Genomic DNA, 25,634 nt, shown 5'->3' on the forward strand with positions numbered 1-25,634 from the left:
TGATGTGTTGTGTTTTATATATATATATTCCCGAGTATAACGAGGTTCAGCATTTGTTGCGAACCCTCGTGTTGTACTATCCTGTTCTGGCATGTTATGAGGGCAGATGTATAGCCTACGAGCAAGGCACTTAGTGTTGAGGCGTGTTATTGGTTGGATTAGCTCCCTGGAGCATTTGGCATGTTATTAGTTAGATTAGCTCTCATGAGCGTTTGGTGTGTTTTGGTTTGATTACTTGTGTATTCGTATCTGTAAGTTGTTCATCAGGTCGTAAATTATTGTACTATAACTTGTTTAATGACTTTGAATGGCATGACATGTACTTGACATCTTGAATTAACTCTGTTGTGGACATTTGTGTTTTCCAGAGATTATTATTTGAGCTTTGAATTGAAATATGCAATTCATCGATATGCATTTGTGGATGACAAGAAACATGTGTTGTTGAATCATTTTTATTTGATTGTTATATTTATTTCGGAAGGTTTATTGTTTCTGTCCGTCGAACTTACTAAGCTTCAATAATCTTACTTGTGTTAATTTTTGTTTCTTGTAGATACTTTTGAAGGTTAGACGATTGGATCGGCACTTAAGTCACACTATCCATCCGTTTTTGGTAGTTTTTGAACGTTTGTTTTGGATTATATGGCATGTAATAGACTTGTTTTGTCATTACTTTTGTTTTGGTATGTAAATATATAAGGAGTAAGCCTAAGTGTAAGTAGATAACTTATTGCAGTATATGAATGTTGGAAGATGTCTTTGATACAAACTTTTAGCATATGTGTGAGTAATAGGTTATATTGAATTGTTATGAATTTAGGTTCCTATGATAGGCATATTGGTTAGAAGTTTAAGTTGTGTGAATTGGCATGTTTTGATTGATAGTTTATATTGTTGTATATGTGTGTATACTTGTGGTACCATTGATGGTACATTGGTTAGGCACTTAAGATGGTTGAATTAGCATGGTTGAGCATGTTTAACGGCATTTTTAATGGGTCAAATGGCTGGTAAATGGATTGCTTATTGTCCAAGAAATTTTGAAATGGTTAATTTAGGTGCACATGGCAGGGGATACGGGCTGCCACACAGCCTTGTGCCACACACAATCTGAGACACAACCGTGTGTATTAAGTCAGTGTGTTACACAGCCTGCAATATAGCCGTGTGACCGACTCAGTGAGTTACACGCGCAGAGATACAGGCTGGGACATGGCCGTGTGTCCCAACTTCGAAAGTCACACGGCCTGGGTCATTCCACACGACTTGATTTAAGATTTAAAAACTACACATGAGCTTTAGTCTAATGTACAATACTATATATAAACTTCGATTATGTAGAATTTTATGCAATAAAGGTTAATTTGATTCAATTTTCAATTTTGCACAAATCATTAACACAATTATTGATATAACATTATTTTACATTAACATACAATATACACATATAATTATATTTATTCAATATAAAAATGACGTATTTATTTTTTCAAATGTGTACAATTGAATCAAAATCAAAGTTTCATATGTGCATTTAAAGCGCAATTAAAGTTTCATGTATAAAAATTAAATCAAATCAAAGTTCATGCATCAAATTGAAAGTTGAACCAAAATTCATGCAGAATTTTGATATTTATCCCCAAAAAATTGTTTTTAATAGGGAAAGGAATCTTGGAATATTGCCTTGCATGGAAAGAAGAAAAAAAGGCCAAATTGGGTTTTATTTTTAAGTAAATAACACCAAATCAGAAGATAATTACGTCAATTGTTGTAAATCTTTATTATATTTCCAAATTTTGATTCCAATTAGTATATATATAAAGCTCAAAAATGTGAAGGCCAAGTATCACACTTAGAAAACACTTCAATTTTTTTTCTGGCAAATTAAATCCTTAAAACATGGGCAGAATTTCTCTCACTCATGTCTTCATCCTTGCGCTTCTTTTCACTGGTTTGTTTACTTATATCCCTTCATTCCATATTTGTATTTATATAGTTTTTTTCAACTTTTTGAAGAGTCGAGATTGAATTATATATTTTTATAAATAATAAAATGTAATCTAATTCTTAATATAAAAAGTTCCATCGATTTTGTTTATTGTAGTTATTTCAATGATAGCCAATGTTGAAGCACAAAAGAGATGCACGGAGGTGTTGAGCCCAAGTAGTTGTTTGCTTGCGGAATGTAAACAAGAGTGTTTTCAGAAATACCCAAGTGGAGTAGGACAATGCGTTCAAAGTGGTGGAACTCCTCTTCAGCCTACTTTTGAGTGTCTTTGTGTTTATAATTGTCCTCTTTAATTTTTTTTATTTCTATTTTGAATTTCAATAATAAGTAATGAGATTATTTTAAGAGATAAATATGAATTTTGATTCAATATTTAATAACACATGAATTTTAATTTTGTGTTATTTTATACATAAAATTTAATTTGATTCAGTTTTATCAACTTACTAACATATTTATTGAATTATCACCATTTTATATTGATATCTTGCGTATATAAACAATTATATTAATTTGATATGAAAATAAATTTATGCATTCATTTTTTAATGTATGCATATGAACCACAATTTAAGTTTCATATATATAAGCGCACGAGAACAAAGTTAAATTTAATTTATTTTAATTCTATTTAAATAAACATATATTATTTGTGACTATACTGATAAATTTCTTTAAAAATTTATTTCAAAAAGAATATTAATACTAATACATTATTTTTTGCTATGATAAATAAAGATCGTCTAACCCAAGCTCAACTAATTACAAATTCAACCTAAAATATTCCTAACTTTCAATTTAATAATTAATTTATTTTGTCAAAAATAATTCTTAAACTCTTGCTGGAATTGTTTAAAAAATAAATATGCGATGAACCTATCATATATTTTTATTCAAAACAATAAAAACGTTGTTACGTTTTCCTGCAGTTAGTATAAAAACGGGAGTGATTGTGAGATTAAATATTGTAGCAAAATTATAGCGTGAAACAACAAGAAAACTAAATGCACCGCACTGGAGATAAACACCAATCCGAAGGGGCCCTTGGTTTAGCAAGCAAAGTTAGATTTCGGTAAATAACAACAACAACAACAAAAAGTAACTTGGGTTTATATCATACCATACCAAAGAGCTGGGAAATCATAATAAAGGAGCTCATACAATCCAAGATATTATCATACTGTTTCTTCTTTCACAACAACATAAGATTTTTCATCACAACAGTAATGTTGCATCAAGTGTTCCTGTTGTTGACCTTGAAGCAAAACATTCTTTTCAAAGTCTCAAATCTTCTATTTCTAAGCAGCTTCATTGTATTTCTTTTAGATTCCAAATGCCTAAAAGGCTGCTCTACTGATGTGAATTTATGGACTTAAGGCTTGGAGGTAAAAGTATCATGGAGTTGCCTGTATTAGGAGATTGCATTTTGCCCAGTTTATTAAAAAATTGGACTCATTAATCCATGTATGTTAGATTAAAAAGTAGCTCCTATAAAAAATTCTACTATATCCATTTCTACTGTTAAAAATTTATCCCTGTACGTTAGCATGAGGTACACGTGACATGTTATGTGTCACCGTTTGGATATTTTGTCAACCATGCCCGTTTTTAACGGCAGAAACAAATGGGATTTTTAACCGAAGGAGCAATTTGCTCTTTTATCTAACGTACAAGGACTATATTGCCTATTTTTGTCTATTTTTTGAGTAAAGAGGCAAAATGCAATCCGACTCCTAATGAAAGGGCCTTTATAGAACTTCTACCGGCTTTGGAAAAATATAGTATCTAATCATCATTATGTAGTAGAGGCCTTGAAATCCTAAGCTCTAGTTTTTGGAACAAAGATGGCTAGATCTTGATGGTATTCCCAAACAACATTAATTTTACGGTTCATGTCTTAACCTTAATTTTTAACTTTTTAAGTACAATGAATAAATCTCAAATTTTGTTAAAGTACAAGGACTAACAACATATTTTAACCTTAATTTTTTACGATGTTGGTGTGACAACCCGTGTGGCAGTCCACATATACTTCATGTTAACATGACACTATTTGTCTTATGTAACACCCCATACTCGACCCAGCCGCTGAGTTTGAGCTACGAGATGCTACATCCATTGTCAAAGCAACTACAATTAATTATAAACAAAGAAACTATTTACACATGCAAATAAGTATATTACATATTCATAATATGTTACATAATCATTTGCAAGTCTTATAATAGCTTACGAAAGCTCTTATGCTAACATGAGGTCGAATTAGGACCAAATTGTAAGTTTTAGAAAATGTTGAGTTGACATCGTGACTTTGGGGATTCCTTTGTCGCAACGCAACTCACTGTGTAACAACTTGTTTTCCAGTGGTGACGGAATAGTGGTTTTGAGACCACAAGTTTCTGTCATGTCAACTCGTAATTATTACTTATAGAATAATTACGGAGTCATTTGAGTCGTATTAATTTTTGGTTAAGAAGTTTTACCGTTTAGATAGTTAAGTAGAGAAAAAGGACTAAATTGAAAAAGGTGAAAAACTTAGTAATTATTGCATTTAGATGATCAAATAGCTTAATTACTAAATTAGAAAGGACCTATGTAGCAGTTAGCCCTTATTTATTAATGATAAAATCAATATGTTTTAATGGAAATTTTGTAATTAAATCAAAATTTAAACAAAACAAATAGAAAGAACAAACATTTTCTTCTTCATTTTCTTCAAATTCATGCCAAAACACAATTGAAGGGGGCTCCAAGCTTCAGTTTCATCTCCCTAGTGCATGTGAGCTCAATTCTCACCTATTTATTGTAATTTTTATATTTTTGATATTGTTGCAACTAGGTCCAGCTAGCACGTACCTTCGTTTTTGAATCTATTAAAAATTTTAGAAGTTTCCATTGATGAATATTGGTTTTTTTTTATGATAATTATGTGTTTGAAGTTTTGAGCGTGGTACTTGGATGTTTTATGAAGTAATTTTTATTATTTATTATATAAGGATTAAATTGTTAAAATGTCAAAATTCAAGATATGATGGTGAATTAGAGGTATAATTGGGACTGTTTAAGGGCCTAGATTATTTGGCTATAAATTTTGACTTGAGAAAATGGTTAATTTGATGATTTTCGAGTTAGAGGACTAATTTGAAAAAGTTGTAAAAGGTAGGGGTAATTGTGTAATTTTAGAAAATAAAAGGGTATAAAATGTAGAATAAATTTTAATATGAAATGTAAGCTAATAATTGAGAAATTTTACCTTTTAGATCAAGACCTTGTTGATTTACGTGGAAAAGGAAAAATTGGGAATAATCCCTAAACTTCAGCAACTATTACAATTCAATCCAGTTAAGTTTCTTCGGTTTATAATTTAATATCTATATGAATTGTATGATGATATAATATGAAATAGTTGATATTAATTGTTTTGTTGATGATGTAAAGTTGTTTGGGAAAATGTTATTGAATTTTGATTCTTGAGCCGGATGAACGCGAGATAAAGTACAATTGAATGACGGTGAGTTATACGGGGATTGGAGTGGAGATTGATGTGGTGTGTTTTATATATATTTTCCCGAGTATATCGAGGTTCATCATCTTATTATGGCATGTTATGGGGGCGAATGTAGAGCTTACGAGCAAGACACTTAGTGTTGAGACATGATATTGGTTGGATTAGCTCCACGAAGCGTTTGGCGTGTTATCGGTTGGATTAGCTCTCATGAGTGTTTAGCGTGTTTTGGTTTGGTTACTTGTGTACTTGTATTTGTAAGTTGTTCATCAGGTCGTAAATTATTGTACTATAACTTGTTTAATGACTTTGAATGGCATGACATGTACTTGACATCTTGAATTAACTCTGTTGTGGACATGTGTGTTTTCTGGAGATTATTATTTGAGCTTTGAATTGAAATATTCAATTCATCAATATGCATTTGTGGATGACAGGAAACATGTGTTGTTGAATCATTTTTTATTTGATTGTTATATTTACTTCGGAAGATTTATTATTTCCGTCCGTTGAACTTACTAAGCTTCAATAAGCTTACTTGTATTAATTTTTGTTTCTTGTAGATACTTTTGAAGGTTGGACAATTGGATCAGCACTCGAGTCACACTATCCATTTGTTTTCGGTAGTTTTTGAACATTTGTTTTGGATCATATGGCATGTAATAGGCTTGTTTTGTCATTACTTTTGTTTTGGTATGCGAATATATAATGAGTAAGCCTAAGTGTAAGTAGATAACTTATTGCAGTATATGAATGTTGGAAGATGTCTTTGATACAAACTTTTAGCATATGTGTGATTAATAGGTTATATTGAATTGTTATGGATTTAGGTGCCTATGATAGGCATATTGGTTAGAAGTTTAAGTTGTAGGAATTGGCATGTTTTGATTGATAGTTTATATTGTTGTATAAGTGTGTATACTTGTAGTAGCATTGAGGGTACATTGGTTAGGTACTTAAGATAGTGGAATTAGCATGATTGAGCATGTTTAACGGCATTTTTAATGGGTCAAATGGCTGGTAAATGGATCTCTTATTGTCCAGAAATCTTGAAATGGTTCATTTAGGAGCACATGGCTTGGGATACGGGTTGCCAAACGGCCTTGTGCCACACACGATCTGAGACACAACCATGTGTATTAAGTTAGTATGTTACACAGCCTACGATATGGCCATGTGACCAACTTAGTGAGTTACACGGGCAGAGATACAGGCTGGGACACGGTCGTATGTCCCAACTTCGAAAGTCACATGGCCTGGGTCATTCCTCACGGCCTGATTTAAGATTTAAAAACTACACATGAGCTTTAGTCTAATGTGCAATACTATACATAAACTTCGACTATGTAGAATTTTATACAATAAAGGTTAATTTGATTCGATTTTCAATTTTGCACAAATCATTAACACAATTGTTGATATAACATTATCTTACATTAAGATACAATATACACATATAATTATATTTATTCAATATAAAAGAAATTGACTTATTTATTTCTTCAAATGTGTACAATTGAATTAAAATCAAAGTTTCATGTGTACATTTAAAGCGCAATTAAAGTTTCATTTATAAAAATTAAATCAAATCAAAGTTCATGCATCAAATTGAAAGTTGAACCAAAATTCATGCAGAATTTTGATATTTATCAACCCAAAATTATTTTTAATAGGAATCTTGAAATATTGCCTTGCATGGAAAGAAGAAAAAAGAGGCCAAATTGGGTTTTATTTTTAAGTAAATAACACCAAATCAGAAGATAATTACGTCAATTATTGTAAATCTTTATTATATTTCCAAATTTTGATTCCAATTAGTATGTATATAAAGCTCAAAAATGTGAAGGCCAAGTATCACACTTAGAAAACACTTCAATTTTTTTTCTGGCAAATTAAATCCTTAAAACATGGGCAGAATTTCTCTCACTCATGTCTTCATCCTTGCGCTACTTTTCTCTGGTTTGTTTACTTATATCCCTTTATTCCATATTTGTATTTATATAGTTTTTTTTCAACTTTTTGAAGAGTCGAGATTGAATTATATATTTTTATAAATAATAAAATGTAATTTAATTCTTAATATAAAAAGTTCCATCGATTTTGTTTATTGTAGTTATTTCAATGATAGCCAATGTTGAAGCACAAAAGAGATGCACAGAGGTGTTGAACCCAAGTAGCTGTTTACTTGCGGAATGTAGACAGGAGTGTTTCCAAAAATACCCAAGTGGAGTAGGACAATGCGTTGAAAATGGTGGAACTCCTCTTCAGCCTACTTATGAGTGTCTTTGTGTTTATAATTGTCCTCTTTAAATTTTTTTATTTCTATTTTGAATTTCAATAATAAGTAACGAGATAATTTTAAGAGATAAATATCAAAGTTATATATGAATTTTGATTCAATATTTAATAACACACATGAATTTTAATTTTGCGTTATTTTATACATAAAAATTTAATTTGATTCAATTTAATCAACTTACTAACATATTTATTGAATTATCACCATTTTATATTGATATCTTGCGTATATAAACAATTATATTAATTTGATATGAAAATAAATATATGCATTCATTTTTTTAATGTATAAACCTATTATATATTTCTATTCAAAACAATAAAAACGGCGGTGCGTTTACCTGCGGTTAGTATAAAAACGGGAGTGGTTGTGAGATTAATTATTGTAGCGAAACTATAGCGTGAAACAACAAGAAAACTAAATGCACCGCACTGGAGATAAACACCCATCCGAAGGGGTCCTTGGTTTAGCAAGCAAAGTTAGATTTCGGGAAATAACAACAACAACAACAACAAAAAGTAGCTTGGGTTTGTATCATACCATACCAAAGAGCTGGGAAATCACAATAAAGGAGCTCATACAATCCAAGATATTAGCATACTGTTTCTTCTTTCACAACAACATAAGATTTTTCATCATAACAGAAATGTAGCATCAAGTGTTCCTGTTGTTAACCTTGAAGCAAAACATTCTTTTCAAAGTCTCAAATCTTCTATTTCTAAGCAGCTTCATTGTATTTCTTTTAGATTCTAAATGCCTAAAAGGCTGCTCTACTGATGTGAATTTATAGACTTAAGGCTTGGAGGTAAAAGTATCATGGAGTTGCCTGTATTAGGAGATTGCATTTTGCCCAATTTATTAAAAAATTGGACACATTAATCCATGTATGTTAGATTTAAAAGCAGCTCCTATTAAAAATTTTACTATATCCATTTCTACTGTTAAAAATTTATCCCTGTACGTCAGCATGAGGTACACCTGACATGTTATGTGTTACCGTTTGGATAATTTGTCAACCATGCCCGTTTTTAACGGCAGAAACAAATGGGATTTTTAACCGAAGGAGCAATTTGCTCTTTGATCTAACGTACAAAGACTATATTGCCTATTTTTTTTCTATTTTTTTGAGTAAAGAGACAAAATGCAATCCGACTCCTAATGAAAGGGCCTTTATAGAACTTTTACCGGCTTTGGAAAAATATAGTATCTAATCATCATTATGTAGTAGAGGCCTTGAAATCCTATGCTCTAGTTTTTGGAACCGAGATGGCTAGATCTTGATGGCATTCCCAAAGAACATTAATTTTACGGTTCATGTCTTAACCTTAATTTTTAACTTTTTAAGTACAATGAATAAATCTCAAATTTTGTTAAAGTACAAGGACTAATAACATATTTTAACCTTAATTTTTTACGATGTTGGAGTGACAACCCGTGTGGCAGTCCACATATACTTCATGTTAACATGACATTGTTTGTCTATTATGTAACACCCCATACTCGATCTAGTCGCCGAGTTTGAGCTACGGGATGCTACATCTATTGTCAGAGCAACTATAATCAATTATAAACAAAGAAACTATTTACACATGCAGATAAGTATATTACATATTCATAATATGTTACATAATCATTTGCAAGTCTTATAATAGCTTACGAAAGCTCTTATGCTAACATGAGGTCGAATTAGGACCAAATTGTAATTTTTACAAAATGTTGAGTTGACATCGTGACTTTGGGGATTCCTTTGTCGCAACGCAACTCAGTGTGTAACAACCTGTTTTCCAGTGGTGACAGAACAGTGATTTTGGGACCACAAATTTCTGTCATGTCAACTCGTAACTATTACTTATAGAATATTTACGGACCACAAATTTCTGTCATGTCAACTCGTAACTATTACTTATAGAATATCTACGGAGTCATTTGAGCCGTATTAATTTTTGGTTAAGAAATTTTACCGTTTAGATATTTAAGTAGAGAAAAAGGACTAAATTGGAAAAGGTGAAAAACTTAGTAATTATTGCATTTAGATGATCAAATAGCTTAATTACTAAATTAGAAAGGACCTATGTAGCAGTTATCCCTTATTTATTAATGATAAAATAAATATGTTTTAATGGAAATTTTGTAATTAAATCAAAATTTAAACAAAACAAATAGAAAGAACAAACATTTTCTTCTTCATTTTCTTCAAATTCATGCCAAAACACCATTGAATGGGCTCCAAGCTTCAGTTTCATCTCCCTAGTGCATGTGAGCTCAATTCTCACCTATTTATTGTAATTTTTATATTTTTGATATTGTTGCAACTAGGTCCAGCTAGCACGTACCTTCGTTTTTGAATCTATTAAAAATTTTAGAAGTTGCCATTGATGAATATTGGTTTTTTTTATGATAATTATGTGTTTGAAGTTTTGAGCGTGGTACTTGGATGTTTTATGAAGTAATTTTTATTATTTATTATATAAGGATTAAATTGTTAAAATGTCAAAAATTCAAGATTTGATGGTGAATTAGAGGTATAATTGGGACTGTTTAAGGGCCTGGATTATTTGGCTATAAATTTTGACTTGAGAAAATGGTTAATTTGATGATTTTCGAGTTAGAGGACTAATTTGAAAAAGTTGTAAAAGGTAGGGGTAATTGTGTAATTTTAGAAAATAAAAGGGTATAAAAATGTAGAATAAATTGGAATATGAAATGAAAGCTAATAATTGGGAAATTTTACATTTTAGATCAAGACCTTGTTGATTTACGTGGAAAAAATTACGAAAGTCCCTGAACTTCTGCAACTATTACAATTCAGTACTGGTAAGTTCATTCGGTTTATGATTTAATATCTGTATGAATTGTACGATGATATAATATGAAGTAGTTGATATTAAATTTTTTATTGATGATGTAAAGTTGTTTGGGAAAATGTTATTGAATTTTGATACTTGGGTCGGATGAACGTGAGATAGTGTACAATTGAATGACAGCGTGTTATATGGGGATTGGAGTGGAGATTGATGTGTTGTGTTTTATATACGTTTTCCCGAGTATAACGAGGTTCAGCATTTGTTGCGAACCCTCGTGTTATACTATCCTGTTCTGGCATGTTATGGGGGCGGATGTATAGCCTACGAGCAAGGCACTTAGTGTTGAGCTGTGTTATTGGTTGGATTAGCTCCCCGGATCATTTGGCATGTTATTAGTTAGATTAGCTCTCATGAGCGTTTGGCGTGTTTTGGTTTGATTACTTGTGTACTCGTATTTGTAAGTCGTTCATTAGGTCGTAAATTATTGTACTATAACTTGTTTAATGACTTTGAATGGCATGACATGTACTTGACATCTTGAATTAACTCTGTTGTGGACATGTATGTTTTCCGAATATCATTATTAGAGCTTTGAATTGAAATATGCAATTCATCGATATGCATTTGTGGATGACAAGAAACATGTGTTGTTGAATCATTTTTTATTTGATTGTTATATTTATTTCGGAAGGTTTATTGTTTCTGTCCGTCGAACTTACTAAGCTTCAATAATCTTACCTGTGTTAATTTTTGTTTCTTGTAGATACTTTTGAAGGTTAGACGATTGGATCAGCACTTAAGTCACACTATCCATCCGTTTTCGGTAGTTTTTGAACGTTTGTTTTGGATTATATGGCATGTAATAGGCTTGTTTTGTCATTACTTTTGTTTTGGTATGTAAATATATAAAGAGTAAGCCTAAGTGTAAGTAGATAACTTATTGCAGTATATGAATGTTGGAAGATGTCTTTGATACAAACTTTTAGCATATGTGTGATTAATAGGTTATATTGAATTGTTATGAATTTAGGTGCCTATGATAGGCATATTGGTTAAAAGTTTAAGTTGTGTGAATTGGCATGTTTTGATTGATAGTTTATATTGTTGCATATGTGTGTATACTTGTGGTACCATTGAGGGTACATTGGTTAGGCACTTAAGATGGTTGAATTAGCATGATTGAGCATGTTTAACGGCATTTTTAATGGGTCAAATGGCTGGTAAATGGATTGCTTATTGTCCAAGAAATTTTGAAATGGTTCATTTAGGTGCACATGGCCTGGGATACGGGCTGCCACACGGCCTTGTGCCACACACAATCTGAGACACTACCGTGTGTATTAAGTCAGTGTGTTACACAGCCTGCAACATAGCCGTGTGACCAACTCAGTGAGTTACACGCGCAGAGATATAGGCTGGGACATGGCCGTGCGTCTCAACTTCGAAAGTCACACGGCCTGAGTCATTCCACACGACCTGATTTAAGATTTAAAAACTACACATGAGCTTTAGTCTAATGTACAATACTATATATAAACTTCGATTATGTAGAATTTTATACAATAAAGGTTAATTTGATTCAATTTTCAATTTTGCACAAATCATTAACACAATTATTGATATAACATTATTTTACATTAACATACAATATACACATATAATTATATTTATTCAATATAAAATTGACGTATTTATTTCTTCAAATGTGTACAATTGAATCAAAATTAAAGTTTCATGTGTACATTTAAAGTGCAATTAAAGTTTCATGTATAAAAATTAAATCAAATCAAAGTTCATGCATCAAATTGAAAGTTGAACCAAAATTCATGCAGAATTTTGACATTTATCCCCCAAAAAAAACTTGTTTTAAATAGGGAAAGAAATCTTGGAATTGTTTTTAATAGGGAAAGGAATCTTTAAATATTGCCTTGCACGGAAAGAAGAAGAAAATGCCAAATTGGGTTTTATTTTTAAGTAAATAACACCAAATCAGAAGATAATTACGTCAATTGTTTAAATCTTTATTATATTTCCAAATTTTGATTCCAATTAGTATATATATAAAGCTCAAAAATGTGAAGGCCAAGTATCACACTTAGAAAACACTTCAATTTTTTTTTCTGGCAAATTAAATCCTTAAAACATGGGCAGAATTTCTCTCACTCATGTCTTCATCCTTGCGCTACTTTTCTCTGGTTTGTTTGCTTATATCCCTTCATTCCATATTTGTATTTATATAGTTTTTTTCCAAGTTTTTGAAGAGTCGAGATTGAATTATACATTTATATAAATAATAAAATGTAATTTAATTCTTAATAGAAAAGGTTCTATCCTACTAAATTGTATTTTGTTTATTGTAGTTATTTCAATGATAGCCAAGGTTGAAGCACAAAAGAGATGCACGGAGGTGTTGAGCCCAAGTAGTTGTTTGCTTGCGGAATGTAAACAAGAGTGTTTTCAGAAATACCCAAGTGGAGTAGGACAATGCGTTCAAAGTGGTGGAACTCCTCTTCAGCCTACTTATGAGTGTCTTTGTGTTTATAATTGTCCTCTTTAAAATTTTTTTATTTCTATTTTGAATTTTAATAATAAGTAACGAGATTATTTTAGGAGATCAATATCAAATTTATATATGAATTTTGATACAATATTTAATAATACACATGAATTTTAATTTCGTGTTATTTTATACATAAAATTTTAATTTGATTCAATTTTATCAAATTATTATTGAATTATCACCATTTTACATTGATATCTTGCGTATATAAACAATTATATTAATTCAATATGAAAATAAATATATGCATTTATTTTTTAATGTATGCATATGAACCACAATTTAAGTTTCATGTATATAACTGTACCAAATCAAAATTAATGACCAAAGTTAGATTTAATTGATTCTAATTCCATTTAAATAAATATATATATTATTTGTGACTATACTGATACATTTCTTTAAAAATTTATTTCAAAAAAGTATGTTAATACTAATAAATTATTTGTTTGCTATGATAAATAAAGATCGTCGAACCCAAGCTCAGCTATTTACAAATTCAACCTAAAATATTCCTAATTTTCAATTTAATAATTAATTTATTTTGTCAAAATAATTCTTAAAACTCTTGTTGGATTTTTTTAAAAAAATATGCGATGATCAACCTATCATATATTTTTATTCAAAACAATAAAAATATTATATTTTCAGTAATAACAGCATTTTATTTTGCCTTTTAAGAGACTGCCATCTAAAAGGCATACACATGTGAAGTAAGTAAAATATTCCAATGCATTAGCTGCAATTTGAATCAGTGGATACGAAACTAAACATTGGGCAACTACACACACAAAAAAGACAAAAGGTTAAAATTCGTCATAGGTTCCTGTACATTTCAAAAGTTTAGAATTTAATCCTTGTACTTTAATTTCCTGAATTTAACAAAATAATTTTATAAATGTTAATTGGACCTGAATTTTGAAATTCAAAAAGCAAAAGGATTAAAATCCAAATTTATGAAGTGTACAGGGGCTTATGGCATATTTGGTTAAACATGCATATATCCAAGCAGGCAGAGTTAGATTCCAGTAAACAACAACAAAAAGCCTCTTTTCATTTGGAAAACAAAAGGTAACTGGGCATTATATCATATCATACCAAAGAGCTGGGAAATCACAATAAAGGAGCTCATACAATCCAAGATATTATCATACTGTTTCTTCTTTCACAACATAAGATTTTTCACCACAACAGTAATCTAGCATCAAATGTTCATGTTGTTAATCTCGAAGGTAAAACATTCTTTCCATTTCAAAGCAACTTCATTGTGATTCTTTTAGCTTCCATCTGCTAATGTGAATTTATGGACTTAAGGCTATGGAGGTAAAAGTATCATGGAGTCCTCTGCATTAGGAGATTGCATTTTTCCATGGACAAATTAATTCATGTTTGTTAGATTAAAAAGCAAATTGCTCCTATTAAAAATTCCGTTCCATCTATTTTTACTGTTAAAAATTGATGCTATGAGATACATGTAGCACTATTTGGTTATTTTGTCAACCATGCTTGTTTTTAACAGAAAAAACACATGGGATTTTTAACGGAATGAGCAATTTGCTCTTTGGTCTAACGTACAAGGACTATATTGCCCATTTCTAAGTAAAGGGGCAAAATGCAATCTGATTCATAATGAAAAGAGCCTCCATGAAACTTTTACAGACTCTAGACAAAGATAGCCATCATTATGTAGTAGGGGCCATGAAATCCTAAGCTCTAGTTTTTGGTACCTAGATGGCTACATCTTGATGGTATTCTCAAAGAACATTAATTTTACAGTTCATGTCTTAATATCCTACAACTTGTATTAAACTCCTTTCCAATAATCCGGAAGTTGAAACACTAATTTATCACCAAAACTAAATAATCCTTCAGTCCATTGGCCTCGTTCTATAGTCCGTTCTAGTGCATGAATTCCTATTAGACAGCATGTTTATAAAACATAAAGTACTATAAGAAAGGAATGTGAAAGTTTCCCCATTTCATCTGATATGTGATCCACTGAAAAACACCTAATCCAAGTTATTAACTTGTAACTGATTTGATAGTGAGCCACACAAAAAGAAAATCAAAGACCTCTGTTTTTCGTGTTCGTCAAACGATCCATAATGGATACCATGCTTTAGATGTCTATAATGTAACATAATTATAAACAAAGTAACTCATGCTCGAGACATTGCCCTGATGCACAATATTAGTGCTAGACCGTGAGAGTGTTAACTCTCTAGGTATGGCACCTCGAACAAACCAAGCATAACAATAGCAGCGTAATCAGAAGTCAGAACTGTAAATTCAACAGGCAGAGAGTATAGAAACAAATGGAAATTGTATGCAGTGCTCAAAAGTACATCAATCATACAATATAATGATAACCAAAAAGAGCATGCCTCAAATGAGGGGACTCATATAGTATAAGCTAGTAAAGATTACAAAACAATGTATCAAGAAAAACAATTTAATCAATCCAAACTGATTCAATATAAACCCACACATCTTAAACAATCAGAAATCCACAAGCATCGAATTTGAGACCTTAAGAATCAATACAATTTTAAGGATGATAACTAAACTAATAGTAGTAAAATTGAATTTCCACAAGTGTGAATTTTCCTACACAAAGATACCAGAAGCTTAAAACACTATGCACATCCATTACCTGAAAAAGCAAAACCATGAAATCACTTGGAAACCAATAGGATTTCGGGCTTCTTAGCCTTGCTAGGAGTGTTAGCATTCGAAGAAGCGTTTGTTGTCACCGTAGCAGCCGTTGTTGCAGCCGCTCTTGCATTCTTATCAAGCCTTATCAGACTCTGCAATGCCAAGATCGCTTGGGGTGCCAAATCATGAGATGCCCTCGCGTATAAACACCTAACCGCGACCGAGGCGGAGTCCTTCACATCTTGTGAATTCAAAGGACCAAACAAACAATGCCCTAAAATTGTCACTACCGGCCTCAAAAGTTCCCAAGGTAACGGGATCCTCACACCCTTTGTCTCCAAATTCTCTTCGTTAATTCCCAAAGTGTTCATCTCCACCACCACCACTTCCTTAATCACATCATCCTCATAGTCCACTTCATCTCCGTCGCCGCTTCTTGTTCCGTTGCTAAACCCTGAATCCTCCCTTAAAAGGCGAATGTGACCATTACCGTTTACGTTGCCGTTTTCATGGTGGTTATCTTCATCTCTGTCAAGCTTTGTTCTACAAGGACAATCTTGCCCCGCCCAAGCGGCGGCGAATTTGCAGAAATCCAGTTTAGACCAAGCCGGCATTTGAGAAACTTGTTTGTAATAGCAATCAAGTGCGGTTCCAACGATGATGGCTCGCTTAGTTGACTTAACGGCTAAGTGTGGCTCCAGTGGAGGTGATAAAACGCCGACGGATTGTCTAGATCTGTCATCAACAGGCTTGTTACGAGGAGCGTGGTAAAGAGAAGGTTGAGATAGGTCGGGAATTTGAACGAGAAGTGGTTTCCCGGCACGAGATTTCGCTTCGGAAGAGTAAACAGCGAGGAGAACGGCTTCGAATCCGGCAAGCGACGGCAGAGAAGAAGAATCCGATGAGTGGACACGGGAAAGGTAGATGCCGGAAAGAAGAGGTAGAAAAGAGAGGACGAGAAGGCGGAGATGAGGATCGGACGATTGGAAAGTTTCGTAAAGCCATTGGCAGAGACGGTCGGAGCCAGAGCCGGATTTAGGAGAAGAAAGGGCGGAGGAAATCAAAGAGTAAGCGAAGGGCGACGAGAGTAGGGAGACAGCGGGACGGTCAGAATCAGCCAAGGAAGACACGGCGACTCCATCGGAAGGGAGGAGAGCGGCGAGGGAAAGGATGCGGGAACGTTGTTTGGAGACGGATTCCCACCATGAATGCATCGGATCGTTGTCGGTGGCGGAGGAATGAGGAGGTTGGTGGTGAGCAGCGGCGGAGGAAGTGGAGGAGGTGGAAGAAGAGGCAGAGTTTGTGGAAGGGTTTCGGTGGAAGTCCATGGCGGAGATGACGGTGGTTTGACTTGAAAGAGATTCGGGGGAATTTGGGTGTTCCGAAACCCGGTAAAATCGGGTCTCGCCTTTGCTTAGTTCCTATGGACTATGAAGCTGACTTTCAATATTTTTTTCTCCTAATTTTCTCTATTTATTCTTTAAAATAAAATTTTCCGTTTTAAATAAAAGCGTTAAATATGGGCAAAAGGGTAGTTAAGTATCTTTATTCAATGTTTTTTTTGGTTAAAATTTTACATAAATTTTTGTACTTCTTTTTTTTTAAATTTGAAATTTAGTATTTTTATATTTATTTATGAGAATTTAATCTCTTTATTTTTCAGATTTCAACAGTTAGGTCCAATTGTTAATAATGTTAAGATTATTTTTTTAAATTCAACTTCATTTAGAGGTGCTCATGGGCCGGGCCAGGCTGGGTTCGGGCCGGGCCCATAAAAAATTTCGGCCCGGCACGAAATATGGGCCTAAGATTTTGTCCAGGCCCGGCCCAGCCCGACTCATTTTTATTTTAAAAATTTTAAAAAATTAAAAAAAGTATTTTAAAAATATTTTAAAATTTAAAAAAAATTAAAAAAGTATGTAAAAAATATTTTAAAATTTTAAAAAATAAGGCCCGGGCCGAAAAAGTGGTGCCCGAGGCCCGGCCCATTTTCTAAACGGGCCTCATTTTTTTGCCCAAGCCCATATTTCGGGCCTATATTTTTACCCAAACCCTCCCATATTTCGGGCGGGCCGCCCGGCCCATGAGCACCTCTAACTTCATTACAATGTTTTTTTTTTCAATTACATTATTTTTATTATTATTTTAAAATGCCACACCAAACCTTTTAATAGTGTTAGCAATTGGATCTGAATTTTAAAATATAAAAAAATAGAGTGACTAAATTCCAAATTCGTGAAGAGTACAATAACTATGGCATATTTTAACTATTTTTTATAAGTATCTTTATTCATATTGATTTACACCTAGATTCATTATCTTTGTTTAGGCAGCATAGAGTAATTGAATGAAAATGCAATTACTAGGGTAGTAATTATCTTCCTTGTAATTACCTAGACATATTTGGTTGATAGAATTACATTGTACTTCCCTATGTCATGTTTGGTAGTATAAAGCTGTAACTACACAGTTACATAATTTATAATTTTAAAAAATTAATTACTAAAATATTATTAGTATTGTAAAAATAATTTTTAAACAAGTAATAAAAATTAAAATCAAATAGTCTAAAAGAATAGTTGACAATACAATTACTAACAAAATAGAATGAAAAATAAACATCATATGCAATATTTATCTAATTGTTCTAGTGCATAAATCCCTCTTTAATGTTTAACATATGCACCTTATCATCATCTGTTGATCCTTGACTGAGTTTATCATCGTCTGAATTTGAATCAGATTATCAAAATCTTATTCTTCCATGTACTCTTTGAAATGTAAATCATTTCAATTCCACCTATTATTGAAGCTATAAAATATGCAACATGCTAGTACGATCCAACATTGCTTTTTTATGCTATAATAAGATGATGTTGTTAATATGGTAAATATTTTTTTAGAATAACAAATATCTTCTCAACCACATTTCGAAACCTTGAATGTCTCAAATTAAAGAGTCCGTGAGTTGTCTATAATACCTGTGTCTGACACCATTCTCTCAAATCGTATCATACTCCCACAATATAATGCAAGAAAACCTTTTCTATTTGCATAATTAACATTGACCTTATAATATTTGGATTCACACAGTCCAAATAATTTGTAACTTTAACATTTTTTTTATGAATAAAGATGTTATTTTTATAATATATAGCATGAAAACCTCAACTTTCTCAAGCGACACCACCATAAGAATAATAATAATAATAAACAATAATTTTTTGATGCCACCTAACAAATTGACGGCACCGGACTGAAGCGTGTAGGGACAAAGCATTCAGGGACTTGATAAAGTAATTACGCTTTTTAATTGGCTGAAAAAGAGTATCGCATAAGCGTATTGCGGCGCCTAATTAAATTTTTAGTCTATTTGCATGTTAAGCCTATTCCTTTTTTAAATTAAATTTAAATAGCCATTAAAAAATATAAAAAAAAACCCTTAGACACGAGGATTATGAAAATGACTAACTCTATTCCAAGAAGACCGAAACAATATATGACACATATTTTTCTAAATAAACTATACATGTATGTATTCAAATATTATTTGCCAACTTCAATAAACCTATATGTAAGTATTTTGATACCATTGTTGTTAGAAAGAATATGTTTTCGAGTAGATTTAATTTTTATTTTCTTTCGATTTAAGAGTTTAGAGGAGTTATGACCTTATGGGTAATGGTAGAAATTGTATAAAAATTTGTACCCGACACATAAATATTTGAAATTGAATCTATACAATTATTAGAGTTAATAGCACCATGCGCCCTAAATTATAACTTTCATTTTAAATTGGTCTCTAAACTTTAAAATATTTTAATTACATCCTTAAACTATCAATATCATATCAATAAGATCCTTCCATTACTAAAATCATTAATTTTATCGTTAAATGAGATGTCAAATCTTAAGTGGCATAGTTTACAATGAAAAGTTTAAAGATAAATTAATATTGTAAAAATATTGGTTTTGATGTTTTCGGGCTTTTGCAAAAGCTTCATCACTCACTTTCTCTTGTTTTTCAGTTTTACTTTTAAAATTTGACATGTCATTTAATAGTTAGATAAACAGGTTTAATAATTAAAAGACACGATTAATATAACATTGATAGTTTAAGGATGTAATTAGAATATTTTAATATTTGACGACCAATTTAGAATGAGTGTTATAGCTTAGGGATTTGTAGTATAGTTAACTCCGCCTAGTAAAGTTATCACATTCAACCACTATAGTTTGAAATATTAGAAGTAACTCCGCCTAAAAAATTAACTCGATGTTTCCAACTTAAATTCAATAACTGAACATGAAAAGATTATAACTTGAAATGACTCAACCTTCAAATCAAGTATGACTTGAAATTAACATATAATAATCTGAACTCGAAATTTCCTGATCTAAAATAAATCTAACTCGATTTCTCTAACTTAGCTCTACTTCTAATAATACTACACGATAAATAAGAATAGGACAGGGTACGTTGGTAAGTAATAGGACAAATTAATTTAATCGCATTTATATAATTTCAAATATATTTAACATACCAACAAAATTTGGGTCAAATTGTAAAAAGTTTGGTATTTATTAAGTAAAATTTTGAGTTTAAGTATCGTATTCGAAAACTTTACTCCTTATTTAGGATCCGAATTTTGGGTTTAGTTCTCAATTCAATAATAGATTTTTTTTCATTTATATCTAAATTTAGTTTCAATGTTGAATTAGATATTTAGGTTTTTCAATGTTTAATTTGGTATTTAAATTTTTTATCCCAATTATCAATGTGCTTTTACTAGAGCACAGATGTCAAATATTTATTGAGTCATTGATGCTATTTGATTTAGGTACCAGATTAAATATCAAAGCCAAACTTAAATATCAAATTGAATTAATCATATATTAAATGCTTTATAAGATATATATATATATATATATATATATATATATATATATTTAGTTATCCATTGTAAAACTAAAAATGTCAGAAAGGGTTTGAAAAAGACCAGACCCGAAGACAATAATTTTCATGTTTTTCTTTAGCAATAGCCAATTAAAATTTGCCATTTGGCTAAATGATTGCCATTGAAATTTTTCTAGTTTTTATTTGTTTCATGCTAAAATATAGGGAAATAAATGGCAATGGCAATGGCAATGCATGGTTGATTCAAGATTGGATACCGTTTGGATTCTAGGAAAACAAAAGAACAATAAACAAAGGTAAAAAAAAAAAAAAATTTGAAGAGGGAAGATTAGGAAAGTTTAACAAAGGAGAGAAAGAGTAGAAAATTTTCTTTCATTTTCTTTCGTTTTCTTCTCTCTTCTCTTTTCTTTCCCTTTTCCCATCAGCAATCTTTTCTCCGTCGATTGTTGTTGAGAATTTTTTTTTTTTAAATTTTGATATCGTTTGGGTATTTACTTGATAGTTAAATCCTTAAATCCATGGCACCAAGTAAGATCCGAAGAGCTCTCGGCCATGTTAAAGACCAGACGAGCATTAGTCTCGCCAAAGTCGGCGGTAGTACATCGCTTTCTGACCTCGATGTCGCCATCGTTAAAGCGACGAGACACGAAGAATACCCCGCCGAAGAACGGCACATTCGAGAAATACTTACGTTAACCTCGTATTCACGAGCTTACGTTAGTGCGTGCGTCAACACTCTCTCGAGACGTCTCAATAAGACTAAAAATTGGACCGTAGCATTGAAAACTTTAATATTGATACATCGTCTTCTCACCGAAGGTGATCCGACGTACGAGCAAGAGATCTTCTTCTCGACGAGGCGTGGGACTCGGATCCTCAACATGTCAGATTTTCGTGACACTTCGCGATCGAATTCGTGGGATTTCTCTGCATTCGTGCGGACTTTCGCGTTGTACATCGATGAAAGTTTGGAATTTAGAATGCAAGGGAAGAATACGAAACGGAATGTTTATAAATGTGAAGAAGATTTCGGGGAAGACTATAACAATAGCCTTGTCGCCGTTAAACCCACTCCGGTCAATGAGATGAAAACCGAGCAATTATTTCAAAGAATGCAGCAATTGCAGCAACTTCTTGAACGCTTCTTAGCTTGTCGACCAACAGGTTCGTTTACATGGTTTGGTAACTGAGTTCGATAAATTTGATAAATTTTTTTTAACGTGATATTTGGGTTATTTTTTATTTAATATGATCAGTTTTGACTGTGGGTTAGATAGCACATCCGGTCATTGGGTCTGGGCTTGGATAAGGTTTTTTTATATCTTGGGTAGTTTGAATTTAATTTAAATAATATAAAATATTTTTAAAATTTAATTTAATTCTAAAAATGTATTTTTAATATTTTATTAATTTTTAACAATAAAATGGAGTGGAGCCGAAAATGAGCTTGTGCTTTAATTTTTTTAATTGTAGACAGATCTAAATGTGTGATTTTTTGACAAAAATTATTATATTTTGGTACAATTTATCCCTCTATAAAAATACAAATTAATCATTACATGCTAAATAAAAGAACAAATCAATCCCTTTTTTTAAGTGAACGAAATTTTTAATCCCTAATACCTCCGTGGTAATTTTAACTTACAGTTTTCGATTTTACGTTGCATGAATTAATGACGTAACGTTGTCTTTTTCCTTTTCCTCTTTGCATGATCGGAAAAAAACAACAGGTGAAGCCAAATGCAATAGAGTGGTGACGGTGGCGCTTCATCCGATCGTAAAAGAGAGTTTCAATTTATATTACGACATAACCGAAACAATGGGAGCTTTAATCGATCGTTTCATGGAAGTCGACATGACAGATACCATGAAAATCTACGAGATTTTTTGCCGTCAAAGCAAACAATTCGACGAACTCGAAGCTTTTTATTCATGGTGTCGGAGCATCGGCATAGCTCGACCGTCGGAGTTCCCGGAGATCGAAAAAATAACTCAAAAGAAACTCGACCTCCTCGACGAGTTGATCCTTGACAAATCGGCGTTAGCTCAAGGGAACGTCAATAGAGATGAACCGGAACGGGAACCGGAAATTAAAGAACTGGAACCGGAACCGGAACCGGAAGAAGATATTAACGCTATTAAAGCATTACCACCGCCGCCGGAAAATTTCTTTGAAGAAGAAGAAAAGGTTGAAGACGATAATTCAAAAGCTATTGTAGTACAACAAGAAGTTGATTTTTTGAACTTAGGGGAGAACGCTATGTCGAGTGAAGACCACGCCGATAAATTAGCTTTAGCTTTATTCGACGGTGCCGTTCCGGCGGCTACATCGTCGGGGTCGGGATGGGATACTTTAAAAGCCGATGCTGGTTGGGAAACCGCCTTGGTTCAGTCCGCGAGTAATCTAAACAACCTAAAACCGACCCTAGGTGGTGGATTCGACCATTTATTACTCGACGGAATGTATCAACAAGGACAAATGATGGCGGCGGTGACGAGTTCTGCGGCTACCGGAAGTGCTAGCAGTGTTGCGTTTGGATCAGCAGGGAGATCAGCGGCGACACTTGCGTTGCCGGCACCACCTTCATCGAATGGTAATAAGAACAATGAACCCGTCGCCGTTGACCCGTTTGCGGGGTCGTTGACGGTGGCGCCGCCGTCGTACGTGCAGATGTCGGATATGGAGAAGAAGCAGAAGTTGCTAATGGAAGAGCAAGTAATGTGGGATCAATTTAAAAGGAATGGAATGCGAGGAGGTAACGTTGCAGTGTCGAATGTACAACAACAAACGTATCCGTACAATCAAGGAGGGTGGTATACACATAATTACTATTGAAGCTTTTCAAACTTCATTAGTTATTAATGTTTTGGTGTTAATTTTTGTTTCTGTTTTTTGTGTGTCATCCAAATCCATCTTCTAATATTGGATCTCAATTTCTTTTATATAATTATTTTCATAGTAAGATTTAAATTTTACAATTTTTCTCGTATTGAAACTTAAATTTTGGGGTTTTCAATGAATAATTTGGATAAAAAGATATTCAAACATCAATCCGAAAATAGAAACAATGGAAACAAATAAAATTTTTAATGGAAACAATCAGTTTGGTCTTTGATCTAATGTAGAAAAGTTAATTTGTTTATTTTTTAATAAAAGGAACAGAATGCCATCTGACTCTTAATACAATAGCCTCCATAATACTTTTACAGACTAATATGCCAAACTTTTGGATTGAAAACACTAAAAGATTATAATTTCACAAACTATTTACCTTGCATGGGAATGGTGTAATAACAAAGCTAAGGGGAAATTAAGCAAATTATTCAAATTTACATCCCATTTAAGCCAATCAACTTAGTAAGCCCAAAAGTAATACCCATAGCAATCCATCCTCCCACAAGCACCCTACCACCGGATTTCGCCACCGGAGCTCCCCCGAGCAAGGCCCCCACCACCCCAAACACCATCAACGCCACACTAGCCACCACAACCACCACCGCCATCCTCACCTTATGGTCCCTTATAAAAGCTGCCGCCAACAACGGAAGCACCGCACCAACCGAGAAAGCCAACGCTGATGCTCCCGCGGCTAGTCCCGGACTCGGCAACCGCTCCTTCTTCTCCATTCTCCGGTCATTTTCATCAACCACCGGTGATCTCTTTTCTCCGTCTCTTTTCATTTGAGCCATCTCGACATCCCTTTGGGTGTATACCGAGACGAACTCTCCGATGGCCATGCTACAAGCTCCGGCTACCAAGCCGGCGAAACCGGCGAGAACCATGGCTTTGACGTCTTGTTTAACTGAACCAACACCCATTAACAGTGACGATACTGAAACTAACCCATCGTTGGCTCCCAAAACAGCAGCTCGAAGCCATTGTCCTCTTTGCGAGTAATCGAACTCAGGGTTTTCAACAGGTTCTTGAAACTGCTTTTGCTCGGTACCGCCATTGACATGAATTGACAACGCCATTATTGACAAGAAAAGAGAGCAAAAAAGGCAAAGATAAATAATAGAATATATAATATGATAATGATAAGAAAAAGGAGGCTTGTGGAGGACACACGCCATCGATGGAGGGGGATTTATAGGAGAGGAATAGCGATGGTGAGATTATAAATTATGATGCGGAAGGTCTACTCTCCTAATAATTAATGTATATTTTATTTTGTTAGTGGAACTAAAATATCTTTCTTTTTACCCTAAAATCTTTTTCCGGTCTTATACAAAATTCATATTTTCAAGTTGAAGGATATACGGTGGATCAATATTCATCGATAAATAGAATATATTTTAAATCCAAATTAATCTGACGATCAATGTTGGAGATTAGAGAATAATGGATTTTGGTTCGAAAATTTGTGACGTTAAAAGTTGTTACATTAAAGAAAACTGAACTGTATAAGAGAAGGGGAAGGAAAACTTACGATTGGTACAAGCTGTGCCAACATAGAAAGCTATACAACATCGGTTTAACAATCCAATCACTTAATGGAAACTTTCGAATAATTTAATGATCATTTATATATATTTTTTAAATTGAGTGGCCAAAATGTAAACTTACTAATAGTTTAGTAATCTTAGCTTTTTCGTTGTCTTTAATGTTTTCTAATTTTCAAGAATATGAAAACGAAATTCAAAAGTATAATTTAAGAATTAAAATTCAATCAATAACATATATTCAGATTTAACAAAAACTAATTAATAATGTTATCAATTAAACTTAATTTTAGAATCAGACAAATATAGAGATTAAGTCTTAGTTTGAGAACGCTTCTCAAAAGTATTTTTGGGGAAAAAAATTACTTTTGGGGAGAAGCTAAAATTTCAGCTTTTGAAAAAAGTGTTTTTGGGCTAAATTTTAGCTTGGGAGAACACA

At 32.7% G+C, this 25,634-nt stretch overlaps 3 protein-coding genes across 3 annotated transcripts; 1 reads left to right on the forward strand and 2 right to left on the reverse strand.

Annotated features, from left to right (window-relative positions):
• Nucleotides 1-15,542: 15,542 nt before the first annotated feature.
• On the reverse strand, nt 15,543-17,296 carry LOC105773702 (uncharacterized). Its single transcript, XM_012595788.2, has one exon. The coding sequence runs from the start codon at nt 17,160-17,162 to the stop codon at nt 15,855-15,857; it is 1,308 nt and encodes a 435-aa protein (XP_012451242.1). The 5' UTR covers nt 17,163-17,296; the 3' UTR covers nt 15,543-15,854.
• Nucleotides 17,297-21,270: 3,974 nt separating this feature from the next.
• Nucleotides 21,271-23,637, forward strand: LOC105773713 (putative clathrin assembly protein At1g03050). The gene is made up of 2 exons (XM_012595799.2): nt 21,271-21,916; nt 22,483-23,637. The coding sequence occupies exons 1-2, from the start codon at nt 21,271-21,273 to the stop codon at nt 23,586-23,588; spliced, it is 1,752 nt and encodes a 583-aa protein (XP_012451253.1). The 3' UTR covers nt 23,589-23,637.
• Nucleotides 23,638-23,863: 226 nt separating this feature from the next.
• On the reverse strand, nt 23,864-24,811 carry LOC105787139 (vacuolar iron transporter homolog 2). The gene has a single exon (XM_012613578.2). It carries the CDS (start codon nt 24,725-24,727, stop codon nt 24,083-24,085), a length of 645 nt encoding a protein of 214 aa, XP_012469032.1. The 5' UTR covers nt 24,728-24,811; the 3' UTR covers nt 23,864-24,082.
• Nucleotides 24,812-25,634: the final 823 nt, after the last annotated feature.

This window comes from Gossypium raimondii, chromosome 1 (assembly GCF_025698545.1).
Source record: "Gossypium raimondii isolate GPD5lz chromosome 1, ASM2569854v1, whole genome shotgun sequence".
Taxonomy (NCBI): domain Eukaryota; kingdom Viridiplantae; phylum Streptophyta; class Magnoliopsida; order Malvales; family Malvaceae; genus Gossypium; species Gossypium raimondii.